The sequence below is a fragment of the Rhinoderma darwinii genome, chromosome 9 (assembly GCF_050947455.1).
Source record: "Rhinoderma darwinii isolate aRhiDar2 chromosome 9, aRhiDar2.hap1, whole genome shotgun sequence".
Classification (NCBI taxonomy): Eukaryota; Metazoa; Chordata; class Amphibia; order Anura; family Rhinodermatidae; genus Rhinoderma; species Rhinoderma darwinii.
Genome location: NC_134695.1, coordinates 70,775,003 through 70,797,710, shown reverse-complemented (window position 1 = coordinate 70,797,710; position 22,708 = coordinate 70,775,003). Strand labels below are relative to the sequence as shown.

The 22,708-nt window shown below is 43.8% G+C and overlaps 1 protein-coding gene across 3 annotated transcripts in view; it reads left to right on the top strand.

Moving 5' to 3' along the window:
- LOC142660447 (natural cytotoxicity triggering receptor 3 ligand 1-like) overlaps positions 1 to 22,708 on the top strand; it is a 42,152-nt gene that overhangs the window by 4,572 nt on the left and 14,872 nt on the right. For 2 of the 3 annotated variants that reach the window (XM_075837061.1, XM_075837060.1), the window contains exons 2-4: positions 1,216 to 1,566; positions 5,623 to 5,952; positions 16,868 to 16,984. In XM_075837061.1, the coding sequence (XP_075693176.1) occupies positions 1,216 to 1,566; positions 5,623 to 5,952; positions 16,868 to 16,984 (798 nt within the window). Of the gene's footprint in view, positions 1 to 167; positions 241 to 1,215; positions 1,567 to 5,622; positions 5,953 to 16,867; positions 16,985 to 22,708 lie in introns of those variants that run through there. The other variant, XM_075837062.1, reaches the window with a different exon arrangement.

Here is a 22,708-nt window from a genome sequence, read left to right as displayed (position 1 = left end):
CGTATTGAAGCCGTCTTTTCAGGCGTAATTCGAAGCGTAAAACGCCTCCATTACGTCTGAAAAGAGGTCGTGTGCACATAGCCTAACAGTAAAGAATAACGGAGATTCTAGCACGGATGTGAACGGAGTCTTAGTAAATAATAGTTTTTATCATCGTTCTATTTTAGAACTGGTAACAACATTGTGAATTCCCTGAGCCGGGAGAAGACACTAGTTAAAGGTTAATTCCAGGCAGGAAAGGTAATTGTATCCCTTAACGTATGGGGTCAAAATTTGCAACAGCGACCAGAGCTTAACTCCTTCAGGCCCCCCATGACCAAAATGTAGGTCCTAGTTGGCTGTCAGTTGCCGCACCATGACGTACATTTTCGTCATGATGATTTTCGGGCACTGCCAGACTGTTAAACACGGCCCTGCTTCTGCTGCCAGGTGTGGAGAAAACTATGCCAGCAATCTAGAGTAAGATGCGACAAATTTATTAAGAGGCACAGGAGCTGGCGTAAATGATAGAAAATGTGGCAGGCACTGGTGGCCACGCCCCTTCCACTAAACCCCACCTACTTATTTTGAAAAGTGTCAACCGCAGTGGAAACCACCCAAAAAAGTCAACATTTTTTGCGACTTTGACTGTATGTTCACACGGCCTATTTTCAGACGTTTTTTTTTGGCGTAAACGGCCTGAAAAACGGCTGAAAAATGGAAGCAGAACGCCTCCAAATATCTGCCCATTGATTTCATTGGGAAAAACGGCGTTCTGTTCCGACGGGGCGTTTTTTTACGCGGCTGTTTTGAAAAACCAGCGTGTAAAAAAACACCCGCGAAAAAGAAGTGCGTGTCACTTCTTGAGCCGTTTTTGGAGCCATTTTTCATTGACTTCATAGAAAACAGCTCCGTATTTTCAGACTATTTTTACTAAGCGTTCAACACCCTGAGACCAATATTTTTCCACCAGAAAACTGGTGTGGAAACGTTAACTTCCCCCAAAGTCTCTCTTTTATTTAAAAAAAACAAAAACATTTTGTAAAATAAATGAAGACAAAAAACGAAACTATATATTTTAATTAATAAAATACATATAATAATCCCATGTACACGAGCAAAACAACTGATAGTTCAAATATATGCACTATCATTAGGTCAGCAGTGAACAGGGGAAAATGGGGTGGGGGATAAAAAAAATAAAACTAAATTATCGGATTGTTGTCTTTCTTTCAGGTAAATTAGAGATCCGCAGGATGTATTCCCATGTAGAGGCGCTGCTGGGACATAATACGACCATCCCTTGTCACTTCTCCGGCTACAATGCTTCAGATTTCCATCTTTCTATAGTTTCTGTGCGCTGGACTCAGAGAACGTTGGAAAACCCAGAACAACGAGTCTATTTGTTCGATGGTGGTAAACATACTGCAGACCGACCTGGGTCACATATACCAGACAGTAAACTTCTGGGAGGAGATGCCAGTCTACATATACCCAACATTCAGTTCATGGATGAAGGAGAATATACCTGTAATGTCATCACCCCTCCTGATGAAGCAACAAGTAAAGTCACTGTGCAGGTGTCAGGTAAGTGCTGCTACCACAGACACAATGGCGGTCATAGCTCATAGAATACATCTGGTGCAATATGGTTGTTGTTGTTTTTCTTCAGGGTTTTTTTTTGGCCCTGATGGTAGGAGAAGTATAAGGCTGTGTTCATACAGGACAGCTTTGCATGCATGTTTTGTTTTTGTTTTTTTAAACCAGAGTCTAAACAGAGAAAAGGTTAAAGGCCTGGGTTAGGGAGGCCCGGTGACTACAAATGCAACTTCAATTAAGTCTGCCGTATCCATAGCGGTTTTCATTTGGACTTGCACATTTTTCTCTATTGACTTTAATAGGAAACAAAATGTATGATGTTTCATAGAAGATGTTGTTTTAGGCTGCGTTCACATATATCAGTTGCATCAGAATCAGTTTTTTTTGTCTCAAGTGATTAACAACTGATGCAAAAATCTATCAGTTGCCATCAGGCTTTTTCACAATTTTTACTGTGAACCATCAGTTGTCGTTTGTTGTCGTCAGTTTTTACCACACTGGTCCACCAATAAGGTTGTCCAGGGTATGACAATGTGCCAATTTTATCAGAGTGATGCATAGTTTGTGATAGGATACATGTTCTGTACTTATCATTTCACAAAACTTCTGATGTGATCCTGGTATGTCAGGGCTCTCCTCTGCTCCGGCCTCGGCGCTACACTGAAGTCTGACACACACATTGTAATATCACGTTTGCCATATTCAGTGCAGCGCTGTCTTGGTCCTTTTTTGGTGGACGTTTGCATCTGTTTTGTATCCGTTCCATGTTTCTATTTTTGACGGCCGGTTGTGACACATTTTGCATCCGGTTTTCACTGTCCGTTTTAAAAACGGATGAATTTCATGTGTAGATAATGCCCCAGTGCCCTCTGTAGATAATGCCCCAGTGCCCTCTGTAGATAATGCCCCAGTGCCCTCTGTAGATAATGCCCCAGTGCCCTCTATAGATAATGACACACACTGCCCTCTATAGATAATGACACACACTGCCCTCTGTAGATAGCGCCTTTCATGCCCACCCAATGTAGATAGCGCCTTTCATGTTCACTCAATGTAGATAGCGCCTTACATGCCCACCCAATGTAGATAGCGCCTTTCATGCCCCTCCCCCAATGTAGATAGCGCCATTCATGCCCCTCCCCCAATGTAGATAGCACCATTCATGCCCCTCCCTGTGGGTAGCGCCATTGATGCCTCCCCCTGTGGGTAGCGCCACTCATGCCCCCCCATGTAGATAGCGCCACTCATGCCCCCCCATATAGATAGCGCCACTCATGCCCCCCTCTAGCCGGGGAGTCCCTCCAGGAGGAGCCCTCGACATCACAGCCCATATATGGACAGGGACATCAGGGGCTCCATCTAGTAAAGGAATCCCCGGCCAGAGCGTTGCCGGCGCTCTAACTGGGGATTCAGCCCCCAGAGGGAACCCATGACGTCACTGTCCATACATGGACAATGACGTCCGGGGCTTCTCCTGGAGCGGAATTCCCGGCCACAGTGTCGGCAACGCTGGGGCCAGGGTTGCGCGCCTAGAGGGAGCTACGGTGGCTATATCTACTGGAGGGGGTTCATAGCGCTATATACAGTGGGTGGTGCTTTCTATGGGGGGCGGTGCTATCTGCTGGGGGGGCATTAAATTGTGCTCCTGCTCCACGGCCAGAGTGTCAGCCATGATCTGGCAAGGGATTCCCACGCCGGGTGCTGCCAGAAGGTGGATACGGCAGCACCTGGCATTTAACTTGGGAACAATACATTAAATAGGATTCGGCGCCAGACCTCCCAGGGAGCCGGGCACAGAAACGCTGCAGGTAACGTTTTTCGTATCCAGCTCCTGCACAGGTTCGGTGCTGTACGGCAGCAAAACGTATGTCCCATGTGCCAGAACAGATGCCATAGTAAGCTATGGCTTCCAGTCTAGCATTAGTTTCCCTCCAGCTTTTCTGCAAAACGCCGGAGGGAAACTGACAGGGACAACGGACATGTGAACAGCCCCATAGAAATGTTTTCCTAGAACTGCTGCTTTAAACACTGTGACCTTGATGTATTAACAATCAGGTTTTACTGCGGTCTTTTGATTGCTTTAATTAGATGCAGCCTTCTACTATCCTGTTTTTTTTGGATCCTTCTGTGGTTTTGTCTCATATAAACGATGCAACAACTCCTAATACTGCTGTGAATATATCCTGAAAGTTCATAAAAACACAGGAAAGATGCAAAAAGTGCACATGGGCAAAATTAAACTGTACTAAAAAAGCAACACAGAAAGTACGTACATCTCAATTAATGAGTATTTTTCTTCATGCGATAAAGCCGTAGTCCAGGATATCTTCAGAGTAGGGTGTCCGTGAGTGTTCTGTGTACAGATCAGAAGAAGCAAGTGTTCATTTACCCTGCAGGGCCAGCACATGGGAGATGAAGCATTACACCGTGCCCAACTGGCTTTTTATGACATACGTGGACATGCCGGATCTACCAGAGAGAGAAAAAAAATTGTTTTTTTTTTGTCATTCTCCATTCCATCTTATTGTTGTGAAAGTACGTAAATCAGTGGGATATTATTACTTATGCACCTCGGGCTTATAAACCATATGGCTTCAATTTTGTAGCTTCCGGTCATCTACGGGGGGCACCTTTGGGCCCCCGTCATACACTGAGCTCTTACAGACCTACCACTGGTTGTAGATCCTTTTCACACAATCGCCTTTCATCAACTGATAGGAACAGATACTTCACTTAAGGGGGTTTTACACAGGACGATTATCGGGCAGATCATTAGTTCATATAACGCTCGCTGACGATAATTCCCCTGTGTAAACGGGAACGATCAGCAGATGAACGAGGAGATGCTGATCGTATCGTTTTAAAAAAGTGAAATATTATCGTTGTCGGCAGATCATCTTGGTGTGTAAACAGGGAGACGCGCTGCCGACATGATGATAATGTAAGGGGACGAACGATCAGAGTAACGACCGCTCGTCCCCATCCATAGCTCCGTGTAACAGGAGCAAATGAGCACCGATCAATGATGTCTTGTTGATCGGCGCTCACTGCATCGGCCGAATATCGGCCCTTTAATCCTAGCCAGAAAAGCAACTGAGGGGCCCTCCTTTATTGACCCAGAATGACCTATTATGCCAGGTTGACACGTAGCGGAAATACTGCAGATTTTCCACAACTTATTTTATTGCGAAAAATCTGCAGCATAAACAGTAGCAGCAGAGAGGATGAGATTTGAGCAAATAAAAAATCCACCAGAAAAACATTCATAAATTGACAATTGTGCATTGGACGCGTGGCCATGGCTACGGGTAAGTATAGATCTTTTGGTGGTTTTCTACAGCGGACATTCCAGACGAAAAACTGCATCGCAGTTTGGTGTTTTTTTTGGCCGGAATTCCCTGCGGGGACCAGTGTGGATCTTCCCTGTGTGAACATTGCCTTCGAATATTTTAAAATGGGTTTCTAAACCAGACCACTCTTTTAATGATTATCACGTTATGCATGTGCTCAATGGCCCCATCCTTGCAGAGAGAGCATGAAAATATCTGCTGCTTAGTGCTCCAGACACCGGATTGTATTATTTTCGGAAGTAGTAGCCCTTGAGTCACGGAAGTTACATGCAGGATTCCTTCATGATAAATGTGTGGACAAAGCCTCATACAGTAAGGCCTCATGCACACGACCGTGTTTTTGCGTCCGCAATTCCCCCGAAAATCCACGGGAGAATTGCGGCCCCATTCTTTTCTATGGGGCCATGCACACGACCGTAGTTTTTGCGGTCCGTGCACGGCCCGGGAGCCCGGACCGCAGAAAGAACGGGCATGTCTTATTACGGCCCGGTTCTGCGGTCCGGGCTCATTGAAAACAATGGCCGCGGCCATGTGCATGTGCGGGCGGCCTGCGGCTGACAGTCCGCTGACAGTCCGCAGCCGGCCGACCCGAAAATCACGGCCGTGCACACGGCTACGGTCGTGTGCATGAGGCCTAAGAAGAATTGTATTATTGCTGTTATTATTTGACTTCTATTTCTTTCTTTCTCTGCAGCTGTGCCGTCCTGTACAGTGAGTGACTCCACACTACAGATGCATCCCAACACTGAGAGATCTGTTACATGTCATGTGAACGGCTTCCATCCAGAAACTGTGAAAATACAATGGGTGAAGAATAGTAAAGCTTCCTCCAAAACATCTCAACTGGATGACCAAACCTTTACCCGTATACCAGTTCAGAACCAGGATGGGACCTACAATGTGACAAGTGTGCTGTATGTAAAACCTGTCAGCACAGATGAAGACGGAGATATATATTCATGTGTAATCCACCACAGGCCACCGACAGGCAGTCTTACTTGTGATTTTACTCTATCAGTAACAGGTATATAAATTGTGTACAATCCTGTCTATATATAAATACGGTACTGTATATGTTCATGTTATCGATCAAAGGTTTATACAGCTGATCAATAATTTGTTTTGTTGGGTCATGAGATACTGATATATCAATTAGTTGTGGTCTCCACATGGACCCCCAGCGATGGTGTCTTTTCACTAGTCTTTGTAACATGTCCGAAATTTAGTTTAATTCCCATCCATCTCGTAACCTGTTCCACATCACTATATTTACAATCAATCAGATCATTGATGGTAATATATACTGGAAATAAAGCCCATTCCTCAATCCATGATGTCTGCCCAGTTACCGAACTGTAAATGTAATGCTTGTCTTGACTATAAATAGGCCTCATTCACATCTGCGTTGGAGGCTCCGTTAGGGGCCTACGTCGCAGATACGGCCGAGATTACCGGAGACCATAGCGCAGCCTGCTGCACTATTGTCTCTGTTAAAATCACTGACACCCCAACGGAAAGCCGAGGGAACCGATTAAAGTCAATGAGTTCCGTCGGCCGCCGGTGGGGTCTGTGGTGCAAAGGAACCGTCGCTTCCGTTATTCCCTTGTTCTGCTTCTCTGACGAAGCAGAACAACGGAACACACAGACGCAGGTGTGAACATAGCCTAAGGTTCACACTGGGTTTAGCACGTACAGCTGAGATAAGTTTTGTATTAGCTTTATAATTTTTTTTTAATTCAAACAAATATTTCTGACCAATGTTATTTGACCAAAGCCAGGACCTAAGTCAGGACACTTTTTCAGTCTTTGAATGGAAACAATGAGGGTTTCATTAAGTGACGGCAAGCTGAAATATTGAAATGTTATTTTAAAAGGGGCAGAACTTTTCATTATCCTTTTCGTGACCACGACCTTCACTGTCCAAATGTCCACAGCAAAATTGTATCTATTGACCTGATATATTGTAAGGTTGAATTTTTTTTTTGATGTTATAATTTAAGAAAATATTTTTGGGGTTTTGCAGCACAGATGGAGATTTCATATGGGACCAAATTAGAATCGGTATCTATAAATTGTTTTACATTTTATATAGGGAAATATGGGCAGAAATAGGAAGAAATGCAATCCTCCTTTGTGTTATTTAATGTTCTTACTGTAGATTAACAATATATAATGTTACCAAATAAAACAAAGGACCCTATTTGTATTGTAGCGCGTCTTCTGGCATTAGCTTTTATACAGGATCTGTTCGGCTCTCTTTACATCTGCGTTTTAGTCTCCGTTAGGGGCGTCTGTCGCAGATCCGAACGAACATATAGGAAACAATATCATCGCATGCTGCACTATTGTTTCCAGTAAAGCCTCAAACGCCCCGATGGAACCCAATAAAGTCAATGGGTTCCAGTGGGCAGCGGCGGTGTCTGTTTTACAACTGAATCGCCGATTCCGGTAATTTTGATGTTTTGCTCCTCTGCTGGCGTAGAACAACGGAAAGCTGATTGCAGATGTGAACAGGCTCTAAACGGGAACAGATATGTGGCTTTGGGGTAACATATTTTTTGTGAAATAGACGCATTATTACATGTAAAACGTGTTCAGGTCATGTTGGGTGATCCTGGCATCTTTGGGTTGTGGAACAGAGTTACATTTTTTTTAAATATATATTTCAGTTTAACCCCTTCCCCCTGCTTGCATTCTGGGCCCTAATGTCCAAGCCATTTTTTACATTTTTCCATTGTCACATTCGAAGAGCTGTAACTTTTTTATTTTTGCGTCGGCATAGCTGTATAAGTTCTTGTTTTTTGCGGGACGACTTGCAGTTTTTATTGGTACCATTTGAGAGTAGATGCGACTTTTTGATCACTTTTTATCACATTTTTTTTAAGTCAGGATTAACAGAAAACAGCAATTTTTCCATTGTTTTTTATTTTATTTTTTACGGCGTTCACAGTGCGGGTTAAATAATGTAACAGCTTTATAGTCAGGGTCGTTACGGACGCGGCGATACCAAATATGTGTAACTTTTTTGCTTTATTGTAGTTTTTTTTAATAGTAAAGCATTTTGTAAGGGGAAAAAGTGGGTTTTTCATTTTTTTTGTTTCACTTTTTTTTTTTTATTAACTCTATTAAACTTTTTTACTTTTTTACTAGTCCCACTAGGGGACTTCACTATCCTCCGATCGCTATTATAATACACTGCAATACTTCTGTATTGCAGTGTATTACTGCCTGTCCGTTTAAAACGGACAGGCATCTGCTAGGTCATGCCTGCGGCATGATCTAGCAGACATTCACTCCAGGCAGACCTGGGGGTCTTTATTAGACCCCCGGCTGCCATAGAAGACACAGACACTCGGCGATTTTATCGCCGGGTGTCAGTGAGATGAGAGGGAGCTCCTTCCCTCTCTCCAAAACCACTCAGATGCGGTGCTCGCTATTGTGCACCGCATCTGAAGGGTTAAACGGGTGAGATCGATACTAATATCGATCTCACCCGGCAGAGCAGGGACGCCCCCAGCCCTCAGCTGCCTCTGGCAGCTGAGAGCAGGGAGATTTCACGGCTCCCTGCTCTGTTTACTTTATTCTACAGCAGCGACGTAGAATAGCGGCGCTCTAGAATAAAGCCCACTAATGACCGCCGTAAAAAGGCGTATCGGCGGTCATTAAGGGGTTAAATTTTAGGGGCTTTTTATTTACTATTCATTTGATATTTTTATTATTTGCGTTAGTGTTTTTTTTCTACTTATACTCTTGGAGCTTGAGGAAGATAAAATACAGTGCTGGGAGGACACAGATCACACCCACCTTGATTCATGTGCCGGATGGACACGTGTGTCGTTATTACAACACGTCACAGGTTTCTATGACATGGGTCTGAATGTGGAAGTTTCATACCTACTTTCGGACTGTAATGTTAAACTTTTTATGACAGGGAGTTGATCAGTTCAGGTAAATTCAGGCTGACACAGCGTCGGCTCTATCTCTGTAATAACAGTGCGTTATACAGTGTGATCTGCCATTAACCCCTAGGCACACCAGGACGCAACTGTACGTCGTGGCAGGAGGTAACTTTGTGCACCACGACGTACAGTTACTGCGCGGTTCCCGGTGCACACGGTCGGTGACAGTATGCACTGGGAATCGGGAGGTCAGCGGTCCTTTGCCACTTATTTTGGCAATTAACCCCTTAAATGTGGCGATCGATTGCGATCGCCGCATCTTAGGGGTTTCTAGCACATCGGCAGACCCCACGATGAAATCTCAGTTTGCCGATGGTTGGCATGGCAACCGGAGGCCAAACAATAGCCCCCCCTTGTCTGTGATGGACGGAAGCCTATCAGGACCAGCCTCAAGAACTGGGAGGTCAGCTGTCCCCGACAGCTGACACTCCACTGATGCCGATCAGCGATTCATTGTCGCTGATTTCAGCAATTAACCCCTTTAAAGCGACGATTGATTGCGATCGCCACATTTAGAGGGTTTGTAGCACATTGGCAGCCCCCATGCTACGTGGGCCAGACAACGGCCTCCGGGTCTGCCATGCACAGAAGCCTTAGGCCTTATTCACACGACAGGGTCCGAGTTTTGGCCCCGTTTTTCCCAGCCGTTTTGCATCTGTTCCGATTCCGGGCCATGTTGCCGTTTGTAACTACCGATTTTGACCCGTTTTGCATCCGTTTTTTTCCCTGTCCGTTTTAAAATCGGATGAATTTCATTTGTAAATTTTTTGCCACACACTTCCCTCTGTAGATAATGCCTCACACTGCCCCCTGTAGGTAGTGCCACACAGCCCCCCTGTAGGTAGTTCCACACAGCCCCCCTTGTAGGTAGTGCCACACAGCCCCCCTGTAAGCAATGCAACACAGCCCCCCTTAAGCAATGCCACACAGCCACCCCTGTAGGTAGTGCTGCACAGCCCCCCTGTAGGTAATTCCACACAGCCCCCCTGTAAGCAATGCCACACAGCCCCCCTGTAGGTAGTGCTGCACAGACCCCTTGTACATAGTCACCCCCCATAGATGGTACCCCCCCTACTTTCCTGTAGGGGACGGCCCCAGGAGAAGTCCCTCACTTCACTGTCCATATATGGACAGTGAAGTGAGGGACTTCTCCTTGATCAGAATTCCCACCCACAGCGGTGGGGATCCCACTTCAGAAGTCCCTGACATATATGGACAGTGAAGGCAGGGACTTCTCCTGGAGTGGAATCCCCAATCCCCGGCCACAGCTTTGCCGAAGCTGTGGCCGGGGATTGGGGATTCCGCTCCTACAGGGAGCAAAAAAATACCCTCCTCCTCCTCACATGCACTTTGCTCTGTGAGGAGAAGGAGAGAGCAAACGACGGAAGACACGGCCATCACTTGGAGCACATTCAAGTGATGGCCGTGTATTACCCGGCTCCATAGACTTCTATGGGAGCCGGGCAACCGGGCAAACGGCCGAAAATAGGGCATGTCCCATTTTTGGAAGGCCGGGTTTCCCGGGATGTGAAAAAATCGGTCGTGTGAGAAAACCGCACCGTAATTTCAGCCGTAATGGCATGTTGAGGCGCTTTTCGCTGCGTCCATTACGGACGTAAATGGAGCTGTTTTTCCATGGAGTCAATGGAAAACGGCTCCATTTACGTCTGAAGAAGTGACATGCACTTCTTTGACGCGGTCAAAAGGCGGCGCGTAAAAAAAAGGACCGTGTGCACAGAACATCGTAAGACCCATTCTAATGAATGGGCAGATGTTTGCCAACGCTATCGAGCCGCATTTTCGGACGTAATTCGGGGCTAATACGCCCAAATTACGTCCGTAAATAAGGTGTGTGAACATACCCTAAGAGTGGCTGTGACGTCACAATGACAGTTGGAATACATTGCACTATGTAGGTAGTATAATGGATTGTAGCAGCAATCAGAGCTGCTGGTCAAAAAAAAAAAAGTGTAACAAGTAAAAAAAAAGTTCATAAAAGTGTTTTATAAAAGTTAGAAGTTAAAAAAAAACAACTGCTTTTTTTCCTATAATAAGTCTTTTATTATAGGAAAAAAATGAAAACTTTAAAAAAATGTACACACATTTGGTATCACCGCGTTCGGAACAACAAACTATAATGTTATTTTTCCCGCACGGTGAAAACCGCAAAAAAAATAAACGAAACACAACGCCAGAATTGCTATTTTTTGGTCACCACCCCTCCAAAAATATAGAATAAAAAGTGATCAAAAAGTCGCGTGTACCCCAAAACAGTACCCATAAAAACTACAACCCGACCCGCCAAAAACAAGCCCTTACACAGTTTTTTTTGACTGAAAAATAAAAAGTTATGGCTCTCTTTTAAAATAATTGTTTTATAAAAAAGTGATTTTATTGTGCTAACGCTGAAAAACATAAATAAAACTATATACATGTGGCATCGCCGTAATCGTACCGACCCGCAGAATAAAGTCAAATGTAATTTATAGCACACAGTGAACGCTGTAAGAAATAAAGAATATAAAACGCCAAAATCTGTTTTTTTGTCACCTTAAGGGTATGTGCACACACACTAATTACGTCCGTAATTGACGGACGTATTTCGGCCGCAAGTCCCGGACCGAACACAGTGCAGGGAGCCGGGCTCCTAGCATCATACTTATGTACGATGCTAGGAGTCCCTGCCTCTCCGTGGAACTACTGTCCCGTACTGAAAACATGATTACAGTACGGGACAGTTGTCCTGCAGCGAGGCAGGGACTCCTAGCATCGTACATAAGTATGATGCTAGGAGCCCGGCTCCCTGCACTGAGTTCGGTCCGGTACTTGCGGCCGAAATACGTCCGTCAATTACGGACGTAATTAGTGTGTGTGCACATACCCTAACTCTAAAGAAAATGTAATAAAAAGTGACCAAAAAATGGTACCAATAAAAGCTACAGCTTGCCCCACCAAAAATAAGCCCTCACACCGCTCAATCCACCAAAAAGTCATGGCTCTCAGAATGTGGTGATAGAAAACAATAATTTTTTTTAACAAATAGTTTTTTCTTTGTAAAAGTAGTAAAATATAAAAAAAACCCTATATAAATTTTAGTATTGAGACGCAGAATAAAGTTGAGTTGTCGTTTTTACCACACGGTGAATGGCGTAAAAACTAAACCCAAAATCCAATGGAGGATTCACAGTTTTTTCCAATTTCATCCCGCAAAGAATTTTATTTTCAGTTTCCCCGGTACATTATATGGCAATTTAAATGGTGTCAATAGAAACTGCAGCTCCTCCCGCGACAAATAAGCCCTCACACCGCTCTATTGATGGAAAAATAAAACAGTTATGGCTCTAGCAAGGCGGTTAGTGAAAAAGTAAAATGAAAAAGGATCAGTCCTGAAAGGGTTAATTAATTTCTAATAAAAAACAATTATGACCACATGTGGGGTATTTCCGTACTTGGGAGAAATTGCTTTACAAATGTTGGGCGGCTTTTTCTCCTTTATCCCTTGTGAAGATTTTCATTTTCACAGACTAATTCAAATTAATTTAGCAAAATGTGTGTTAAATGCTAACTATACCCCTAGATAAATGCCTTGAGGGGTGTAGTTTCCAAAATGGGGTCACTTTGGGGGGGGGGATTTCCACTATTTTGGCATCACAAGACCTCTTCGAACCTGACATGGTGCCTAAAATATTTTTGGAAAAAAAGGAGGCCCCAAAATCCACTAGGTGCTCCTTTGCTTCTGAGGCCGGTGCTTCAGTCCATTACCGCACTAGGGCCACATGTGGGATATTTCTACAATCTGCAGATCCTGGGCAATAAATATTGAGTTGCGTTTCTCTGGTAAAGCCTTCTGTGTTACAGAAAAAAATGTATTGCAAATGAATTTCGGCAAAAAAAAAAAATTCTAAAATTTCACCTCTACTTTGCTTTAATTCCTGTGAAACGCCTAAAGGGTTAAGAGACTTTGAGAATGCTGTTTCGAATACTTTGAGGGGTGCAGTTTTTAAAATGGGGTCTTTAGGACGCAGCCTGTTTTGGCCTTGTGGACACAGACGATTTTTTCAAATGTGTCGCTTTATGTGGTAATAACTCTGGAATGCTTTTACCTATCCAAGTGATTCTGAGATTGTTTTCTTGTGACATATTGTACTTTATGTTAGTAACAAAAATTAGGTCGATAAATGCAATATTTATTTGTGAAAAACTCCAAATATTAGAGAAAATTTGCCAAAATTAGCATTTTTCCAAATTCATATGTATCTACTTGTAAAACAGAAGTAATAGCACACAAAATAGTTACTAGTTAACATACCCCATATGTCTATTTTATGTTTGTATAGCTTTTTTCACGTCCATTTACTTTTCCCCATAAATCACCCCATTTTGAAAACTGCAACTAAATATTTATTTCCCAGATTCTGCAGCACCCAGTGGATATTGGGGCCTCCTTTTTTAGGAATATATTTTATGCACCATGTCAGGTTTGAAGAGGTCTTGTGGTGACTAAACAGTTGAAACCCACAGTTTTTTTGCAGAACTTAGTGGAATTAATCTGTGAAGATGAAAATCTACTTTTTTTTCTGCTAAAACAAAGAATTTTTTCATTTTTACAAAGAATAAAGGAGAAAATGCACCCCAACATTTCTAAAGCAATTTCTCCGGATTACGGCAATACCCCATATGTGGTAAACTGCTATTTGGACCCACGGCAGGGCTCAGAAAGGAAGGAGCGACTTTTGGATTTTGGAGTGAAGATTTTGCTGGAATAGTTTTCGGTGCGATGTCTCGTTTCCAACGTCCTGGAGGGACCAAAACAATGGAAACCCCCCAAAAGTGACCTCATTAAATAACCCTTTCAGGACTGATCCTTTTTTGCTTTTTCACTCCCCGCCTTCCAAGAGTCATAACTATTTTCTTTTTCCGTCAATAGAGCGGTGTGTGGATTATTTTTCTGTGGGGGGAGTTGTCGTTTCTAGTGACACCATTTAAAGTGCCATCTAATGTACTGGGAAACTGAAAAAAAAAGGTTTGCGGGCTGAAATTGGAAAAATCTGATTCTTCCATTGTTTTTTGGGTTTTGTTTTTATGTCTTTCACTGTTCGGTAAAAACGACAACTTAACTTTATTCTGCGTCTCAATACGATTACAGTGATACCAAATTTATATAGTTTTTTTTTATATTTTACTACTTTTACAAAGAAAATACAATTTCTTAAAAAAAATAAAATTGTTTTGTATCATCACAAGAGAGCCATAACTTTTTTATTTTTTGGTCAATTGAGCGGTGTGAGGGCTTATTTTTGGCGGGAAGAGCTGTAGCCTCTATTGGTACCATTTTATGGTACTTACAGCTTCTTGACCACTTTTTATTAAAACATTTTTACAGCTAAGGTGACAAAAAAACACGATTTTGGCGGTTTACATTTTTTATTTCTTACGGCGTTCACCTCGCGCAATAAATTAATTGTTACTTTATTTTGCAAGTCGGTGGTACGATTCTTGAAGCGTTTTATAAGCTGATTTTTCTCATTTCCAAACAAAATGTAACTCCCGGGACGAAGCCATTTTTTGATTTACGTTGTTAACTTCCCGCCTTCCAAGAGCCATAACGTTGTTTATTTTTCTGTCAATAGAGCGGTGTGGGGGTTATTTTTTGCGGGAGGAGTTGTGGTTTCTATGGCTAGCATTTATAGTTCCATATTATGTACTGAGAAGCTGAAAAAAATTCTTTGCAAATTGAAATTGGAAAAAACTGTGATTGCTCGATTGTTTTTTGGGTTTCGTTTTTACGCCTTTCACCGTGCGGTAAAACTCACAACTTTACTTTATTCTGTGGCTCAATACGATTAAAGCAATACCAAATTTATATAGTTTTTTTTTATATTCTACTACTTTTAAAGAAAAAATACTTTTTGTTAAAAAAAATACAATTGTTTTGTGTCGCCATATTCTGAGACGTAACTTTTATTTTTTCATCGATCAAGCGGTGTGATGGCTTATTTTTTGCGGGACGACCTGTAGTTTTGCTGTTTAAATGTTTTACGGCGTTAACCGTGCGCGTTAAATAACGCTATATTGTGATCAGACTTTTATGGACGCAGTAATAACAATTTTGTTAACTTTTTTTATTTTTTACATTACTTCAGAGGAAAAATGGGAAAAGTGTTTTTTTTTAAACTTTTAATATTATGATTTTTTTCACTACTAAAAACGTAATTTCACACTTTTTTATACAGTTTATTAGCCCCCCTAGGGGCCTTGAACTAGCGATAGTTGGATCGCAGGTACAATACACTGCAATACTAATGTATTGCAGTATATTGTCATTTTTACAGGATTCTGTTAAGCCCTGCCGCAGCTTAACAGAGGCAGAGTGAAGGCAGACCTGGGGGCCTTCATTAGGCCCCTGGGCTGCCATGACAACCATCGTCACCCCCCCATCTTGTTGCGAGGGGCGATGAGCTGTTGGAGGTGCCCCCCTCTTCATCGCCTCACATGCTGCTGTCGCGATTGACCACAGCATTTGAGGGGTTAAACAGCCAGGAACAGCGCAATCAGCTGTTAGTCCCAGGTGTCAGCTGTAAGACACAGCTGACACCCGCAGCCTATGGAGCGCGCTCCATACATCACCCCCGCACCCGGACGTACTAGCACGTGCGCAAAGGTGTTAAAATAAAAATCTTCAAAAATATGGCTTAAAATACGGCTCCAAAAACGCCTGGATTTAAGAGACTATTGTCTTTAGAACTCGCCTTGTATTTTTCAGCCTGAACATACGTGATGTGAACCTATAGCTTTAGGGTGCAGTAACACGAGTTGGTTGTGTAGCGCAGTAAGGCTGGGTTCCCACGTAGCGTAAACACTGCAGAATTTCCGCAACTAAATTCTGTGCGAAAAATCTGCAGCACTTACAGTCGACTGCGCTATTGATTCCGTCGCAAAAACTGAAACCTGCCGGAATGGTGACAAACGGAAACCATTAGCAATATTTCCGTCACCATTGATATCAATGGTGATGCAAACGGAAGCTAAGGTTTCCGTTTGACTTTCCGTTGAGGGGTTCCACGACGGAAACCTCAGACGGAACCCCTGAACGGAAAGCGAACGCTGATGTGAACCGGCCCTTACAGCAGAGTGGATGAAATGTGAAAATCAGCTGAGAAAACATTCATAATGTGACCTGCGGTGCGTTTTTTTAATCCGTTGCATGTCAATTTATGTTGCGGAAACGTTTCTCTCTTGTTGCCAGTTTTCCACATTGAATTCAATGGGGAGTTAAAACGCGCAACAAATAGCAAATGTTGCAGAGTTTTTTGCCACGGAACAGCTGCGATTCCACCGCAGAAAATCACAAATCCGAAAAATAAACTTTTTAATGATTTAAAAAAAAATAAAGTTAATACCCTCCAGTGGTTGTCATAGAGACTCGTTCCTCTCTTGTCTATCCAGCCCGGCCTCCTGTTAGGACGTTTCATCCCATGTGACCTCTGCAGCCAATCACAGGCTGCAGTGGTCACATGGGTTGCAGCATCATCCCAGGAGGCCGGGCTGCACTGAACAGATAGACTCGTCGCTATGACAATGGCCGGGAAGTAAGTATTGTTTTTTGTTTTTTTCTGCAGCACTATTACTGCAGTGGATTTTCCACCCGAATATCTGCACCACAATTTGATGCGTTTTTTCAGGCGGAACTACCTGCGGGTTCTAGGTTGGATACTTTTAAGCAGCGTATACCACCCATGGGAACCCAGCCTAATGCAAAAATGGCCTGTATTTTCCAAAACCGCTGCATTTTTGCTGTGATTTTGTGCATCTGCAGTGTTTTTAGCGTCAATTTTGCAATAATCCCGGCAAAACAGCGCGACGTAACCTGCTCCTGTGGATACACCATTATGGGAACAGATTAATGGAGGTTTCTATGACGATCTTACCACTGATCAGTGTGATTAACTGTGTGCTGATTTCTATTTTTTTTTTTTTTAGCTTATATTCTTACAGAAGAAAAAAAACCAATGCGGGTTTGGACTGTATCATTCACAGTGGTGGTGCTGGTGGGGCTGGTGGCTGTGTTCTGTATTTATCTATTATATTATAAGAATGGTAAGCACTGTATTTATCTATTATATTATAAGAAAGGTAAGCGCTGTATTTATCTATTATATTATAAGAATGGTAAGCGCTGTAATTATCTATTATATTATAAGAATGGTAAGCGCTGTAATTATCTATTATATTATAAGAAAGGTAAGCGCTGTATTTATCTATTATATTATAAGAAAGGTAAGCGCTGTATTTATCTATTATATTATAAGAATGGTAAGCGCTGTATTTATCTATTATATTATAAGAACGGTAAGCGCTGTATTTATCTATTATATTATAAGAAAGGTAAGCGCTGTATTTATCTATTATATTATAAGAAAGGTAAGCGCTGTATTTATCTATTATATTATAAGAAAGGTAAGCGCTGTAATTATCTATTATATTATAAGAAAGGTAAGCGCTGTATGTATCTATTATATTATAAGAACGGTAAGCGCTGTATTTATCTATTATATTATAAGAAAGGTAAGCGCTGTATTTATCTATTATATTATAAGAAAGGTAAGCACTGTATCTGTTATATTATAAGAAAGGTAAGCGGTCGGTGGCCTGGACATGGCGCTGGTGAGACGTGTGGTGTGAGAGCTCCGGCGTCCCGACTGACTTCCAGCCCGATTAATAGCGTCTGACAGCACTTTACATCGCACTAATGCGAAGGGGAACACGCGGTAAAGCTACCACACCGGCAAGAAGAGATCAAGGGAGAACGAGAAGCGGCATTCCTCACTACTTTACAGACCCTGGGTCGCCTGCTTCCTCGCCTCAGCAAACCAACATGGCGGGTCGGGGTGCGGCCGCATCTGCAGCGCCCTCAGGAGCAAGGTCGTCCTCGGAGCTGACACAGGACTTTCCAGCTCTCCTGGTCCGGGGTGAGTCTTCCACGGTCCCATCACAGGGCACTGAGCGGGGTCCCGATATGCAGGCACTCACGTCACAGATGGCGGCCATTCCCACTAAAACAGACATGGAGGGATATATCTCCCGCCTTGAAGCGGTGTGTAAAACAGAGATACGTTCTCTGAAAGAGGACATTCACCATATTAATGCTGCTGTGGCGGCCATTGAAGTAACCACGCAGACACTCCAACAGCAACAGGTTTCCCAACAAAGTTTATTAGATCAGCATTCTGCCCACATTCAATTATTATTTGATATGGCTGATGACGCTGAAAATCGCAATAGAAGGAATAACATCAGAGTTAGAGGTATCCCTGAAGCTACAGGACCCCAAGATCTCATTCCTACACTGATTGGGATTTTTAACACGCTATTGGAAAAACCGGTTGACTCCCGGTTGGAAATAGATAGAGCGCATCGTACCCTGGGTCCGAAAAGCACAGATCTGGCGAGACCACGTGATGTAGTGTGCAGGATACATTTCTTCCAAATTAAAGAGTCCATTATGCGTCAAGCGCGTAACAAAGGTGTTTTGGACTTTGACGGTGCTCCGGTGCAATTGCTGGCAGATCTTTCCCGCTCTACGCTGGCAAAGCGGAGAGCCTTGAGGCCGCTACTAATGGTACTTTGGGAGAAAGATATTCCGTATTCGTGGGGATACCCGTTTCAATTGCAAGTTCAACAAGGTTCGGCTACCTACTCGGTGTACTCCCCAGATGACATCCCCGAGTTCACAGCAGCCCTGGACTTGCCGGCTATTGTTATTTCTGATTGGCCGCTCTTCCCGCCATTACCACAGCGCCCGCCACGGCGTAACTCCAGGGTGGAAAATTACTCCGCTCCGGCCCGCCGTAGACGACTTCAGGCGCCGATGGTCCCGGAATCAAATCGGTTGGAACCATGATGCGACATTAGCTTCTCCCATAGCCTCGCAGGACTTCCTTCAACGTGATGTTGTTTTTTGAGGCTAGGGGTAATGTGCGGACATGGTCCTGTCCTAAACATGGGATTTATTATGTTGCTGCTTTCCTACTTTTCCCCAGATTTTGAGTTACAAAATGTTACTTGTCATGTTACAGTATGGTTTTACAGGCCCTGAGAGGGAGCAGGAAGGTATAGCTGGGGCGCGAGCTTAACTTGCTCTTATTGGTAGCCAGGCCCTAAGATGTAACAGTAAGTGGGAGTAGCCCGGGTTGCAATGGCTCATAGCCTCGAATTTCTTAATCCCTCGTAGTTCTTAATCCCTCTGATGCTTTCTGGGGAATGTCTATTTATAGCTGTTCCCTCCACCTTTCTAGCGGGGCCCGATATATTATATTATAGTATATATTATATTGCTTTATGTTCTGGTTCCTTCCCTTGAACGTGATGATGTCATGCATTTGTGTGGTTCTTTTACAGGTGCCCTTTAAGGGCTAAACATATCGTTGTCCCGCCGCAGTTTCTCTGTTTTCTTTTAATATGGCGGTTGTTTATATCAATGATATCGGGTTAACGGAAGTTGGTTGGGATCATCCTTCTTCCATAGTTCAGTCAACTCCGTACGTAGGTGGTGTTCTGCTACGCAGTGAACACTTTACATGTACCTCTTTCCCCTCATCTTAGTGGTTTTGGGGCTGGAACACCGTCTGTGGTGTTTTCCATAGTGTCTTAATTGTTTTCTGTCTCTCTTTGTTAATTGTGTCTTCTTTTCTCCCTCTCCGTCCCATTCCCTTCCCCACTTGTCGCCGTCCTCATTCCTGATGGAGTCTCTCAATTGCTGCTCGCTAAATGTGCGTGGATTTAACACGCCGCAGAAACGCTCTCAGATTTTGTATAATATGCACAAGCAGCGTGTCCAGATTTTGTTTCTACAGGAGACGCATTTTAGGAGTGAACATGTGCCTACTTTGACTCATAGGTACTATACACAGTGGTTCCATAGTACCAACCCGGAAGCTAAGTCAAGAGGAGTGAGTATTGCGATACATAGATCTCTGCCGGTGTCTATGGTAGAAACCCGATCTGATGCTCATGGGCGCTTTTAGTTTGTGAAACTTCAGGTCTGTGGGAAAATGTTCACAGTGGCTAATCTGTACCTCCCTAATCATGATCAGGTGCGCACTTGCAGGAGCTACTTGACAGAACTTGCCAACTTCACAGAGGGCCTCTTGATCACTGCTGGTGACTTTAACTTTGTCTTAGACCGAGTTATGGATTTGTCTTCGGGCAGGTCCTCGGTAGCAGCAACACAGCTCTCTGCTCTTAAGGCAAAACTTTTTGCAATGCAGCTGGTGGATGTTTGGAGGATACTTAACCCTCAAACAAGGGATTATACCTTCTATTCTGCGGTCCATAACATGTACAGCAGGATAGACATGTTCTTTGTGAGTCATCACTTATTGTCCTGGGCCCCGGCATCTCGGATTGGTTCGATGATCTGGACAGATCATGCGCCAGTTTTCCTCTCACTACGGTTCCCTGGGGGGGAGGCGAGGGAATGGCATTGGAAGCTAAATCCTCTTCTTTTGAGGGATTCAGTGTGTCGAGCGGCTGTCACCCGTTCGATCTCCGAGTTCTTAGATCATCACAACCTAGATCCCACCCCCCTACCGATACAGTGGGAAGCGCTGAAAAGTGTAGTGAGAGGTATCTTTATCCAACAGGGCTCCAGGCTTAAAAAAGAGAGAGCTTTTAAAATGAAGAAGTTACTGTCTTGTATTCAGTCCCTAGAGGCTGCACATAAACAGTCGAGACAGCCTCAAACATTAGCGGAACTATCAGAGGCCAGGAATTCCTTGAGAGAGTTGCTGGATCAGACTCAGGCCTCTTTCAGAGATCGTGCTAGGGGTTTCTTTTACCAACACTCTAATAAGTGTGGCAGAGCACTAGCCAGAGCACTCAAGCCACGGGTCCCCACCTCTTATATTCCAACGATTAAGTCATGCTCGGGTGATATTAAACATAAGCCAGAAGAGATAGTGCAAACCTTTCGGGAGTATTACCACTCCTTGTATAATCTCAGGGGACCTTTACAAGATATGTCTCTGCTGCTCTGCAAAAGAAAATTGACCAGTATGTGGCTAAAACAGCACTGCCAGAGCTGGAAAGGGCTGAGACCGAGGAGTTGAGCGCGGATTTTTCTGATGAAGAAATCCAGGGCGTTATCAAGTCCGCTCCGTCGGGTAAAAGTCCGGGCCCGGATGGTTTCCCGACGTCCTTCTACAAGGCTTTTCTTCCGCAGCTCCTTCCCTTTATGACTAAGGTATTCAATTCGGTCACATCGTCAATGCCCTTCACGCCGCAAACGTTAGAAGCTACCATTATGGTTATTCCTAAACCAGGGAAGGACCATTCTATCTGTGCCAATTACTGCCCGATTTCGCTAATAAATGTGGATGTTAAGCATTATTCCAAGGCAATTGCAAATAGATTGGCACCTCTGCTCCCCAGAATCATCCGTACTGATCAAGCGGGGTTTGTCCTCCGGAGAGAAGCGAGGGACAATACCAATAAAACTCTTCTCCTGATGTCCCACGCGAAGAAAAAGTCCATACCCACTTGTCTGATCTCAGTTGATGCAGAGAAAGCTTTCGACCGAGTCCACTGGGTTTTCTTGAGATCGGCCTTACAACAAATGGGAATTGGCCCGGTAATGATAGAAAGGATCTTTGCTCTATATCAGAAACCCACGGCTAGAGTCAGGGCCAATGGCATTTACTCCGCAGATCTACAGATTGCTAACGGAGCCAGACAGGGGTGCCCGCTATCCCCATTGCTATATGTGATCACAATGGAACATCTGGCAGTGGCGATCCGTATATCTCCAGATATTTCTGGGATTCGGGTACGTGGTGAATACCATAAGCTGGCGTTATATGCAGACGACCTCTTATTATTCATTACTAATCCTGTTATTTCCTTCCCGGTGCTTATTCGAGAATTTGAAGAGTTCGGAAGGGTCAGTAATTTCAAGGTCAATTACACAAAGACGGAAGCGCTAAATGTATCGCTTCTGCAAGAGTCGGTTGATCTTCTTCTAAGATCATCCTTCTCTTTCAAATGGCAAGCGACATCTATCAAATACCTGGGGGTTCAGATTTCTGGCACTTTAACGGATCTGTACTCCCTTAATTATCCTCACTTAATGCAACGTACGCTGAAAGATCTCCAATCCTATGACAGAGCACAATTGTCATGGTTTGGACGTATTAATGCCATCAAAATGGATATCCTCCCTAGGTTCTTGTATCTATTTCAGGCAATCCCTGTTCTGGTTCCTAGGGCGTATTTTAAGACATTGGAGGCAGTGTTTCGTAAGTTCGTCTGGGGCACTCTGAGGCCTTGCATCAGTATGAGCTCATTGTCTCGCCCTAAACTGAAAGGGGGAGCGGGACTCCCAGATTTGGGGTTGTACCACCAAGCTGTAGAGCTTTCCAGAGTGATAGATTGGTTTCATAATGACACCAATAAACAATGGGTGGGGATTGAGAGGTCCATGGTGGCGCTCTCTCTGAGATCGCTGCCGTGGATTCTGCCGGATCATCGACCAGCCCTCTCGTCCATTCCTATGCTTACCCACCATTTTCTCACTCTCTGGGACAGATTGATGGTTCGAAAGGGGCTTTCCCATAGACCAGGACTTCTTAGCCCTCTGTTTGATAACTCAGAGTTTCCACCGGCTGTTCACAAAGCTACCTTTTTGAGTTGGACCGCTTCAGAAGATACTAGGCTGTGTCAGGTGATGTCGGATGGGGGTCGCCTCCCTCCGCTACATATGTTGAGAGAGACCTGCCCGGAGAGGACTCTTTCATGGTTGGAATATGCACAATTGTCTACCTTTTT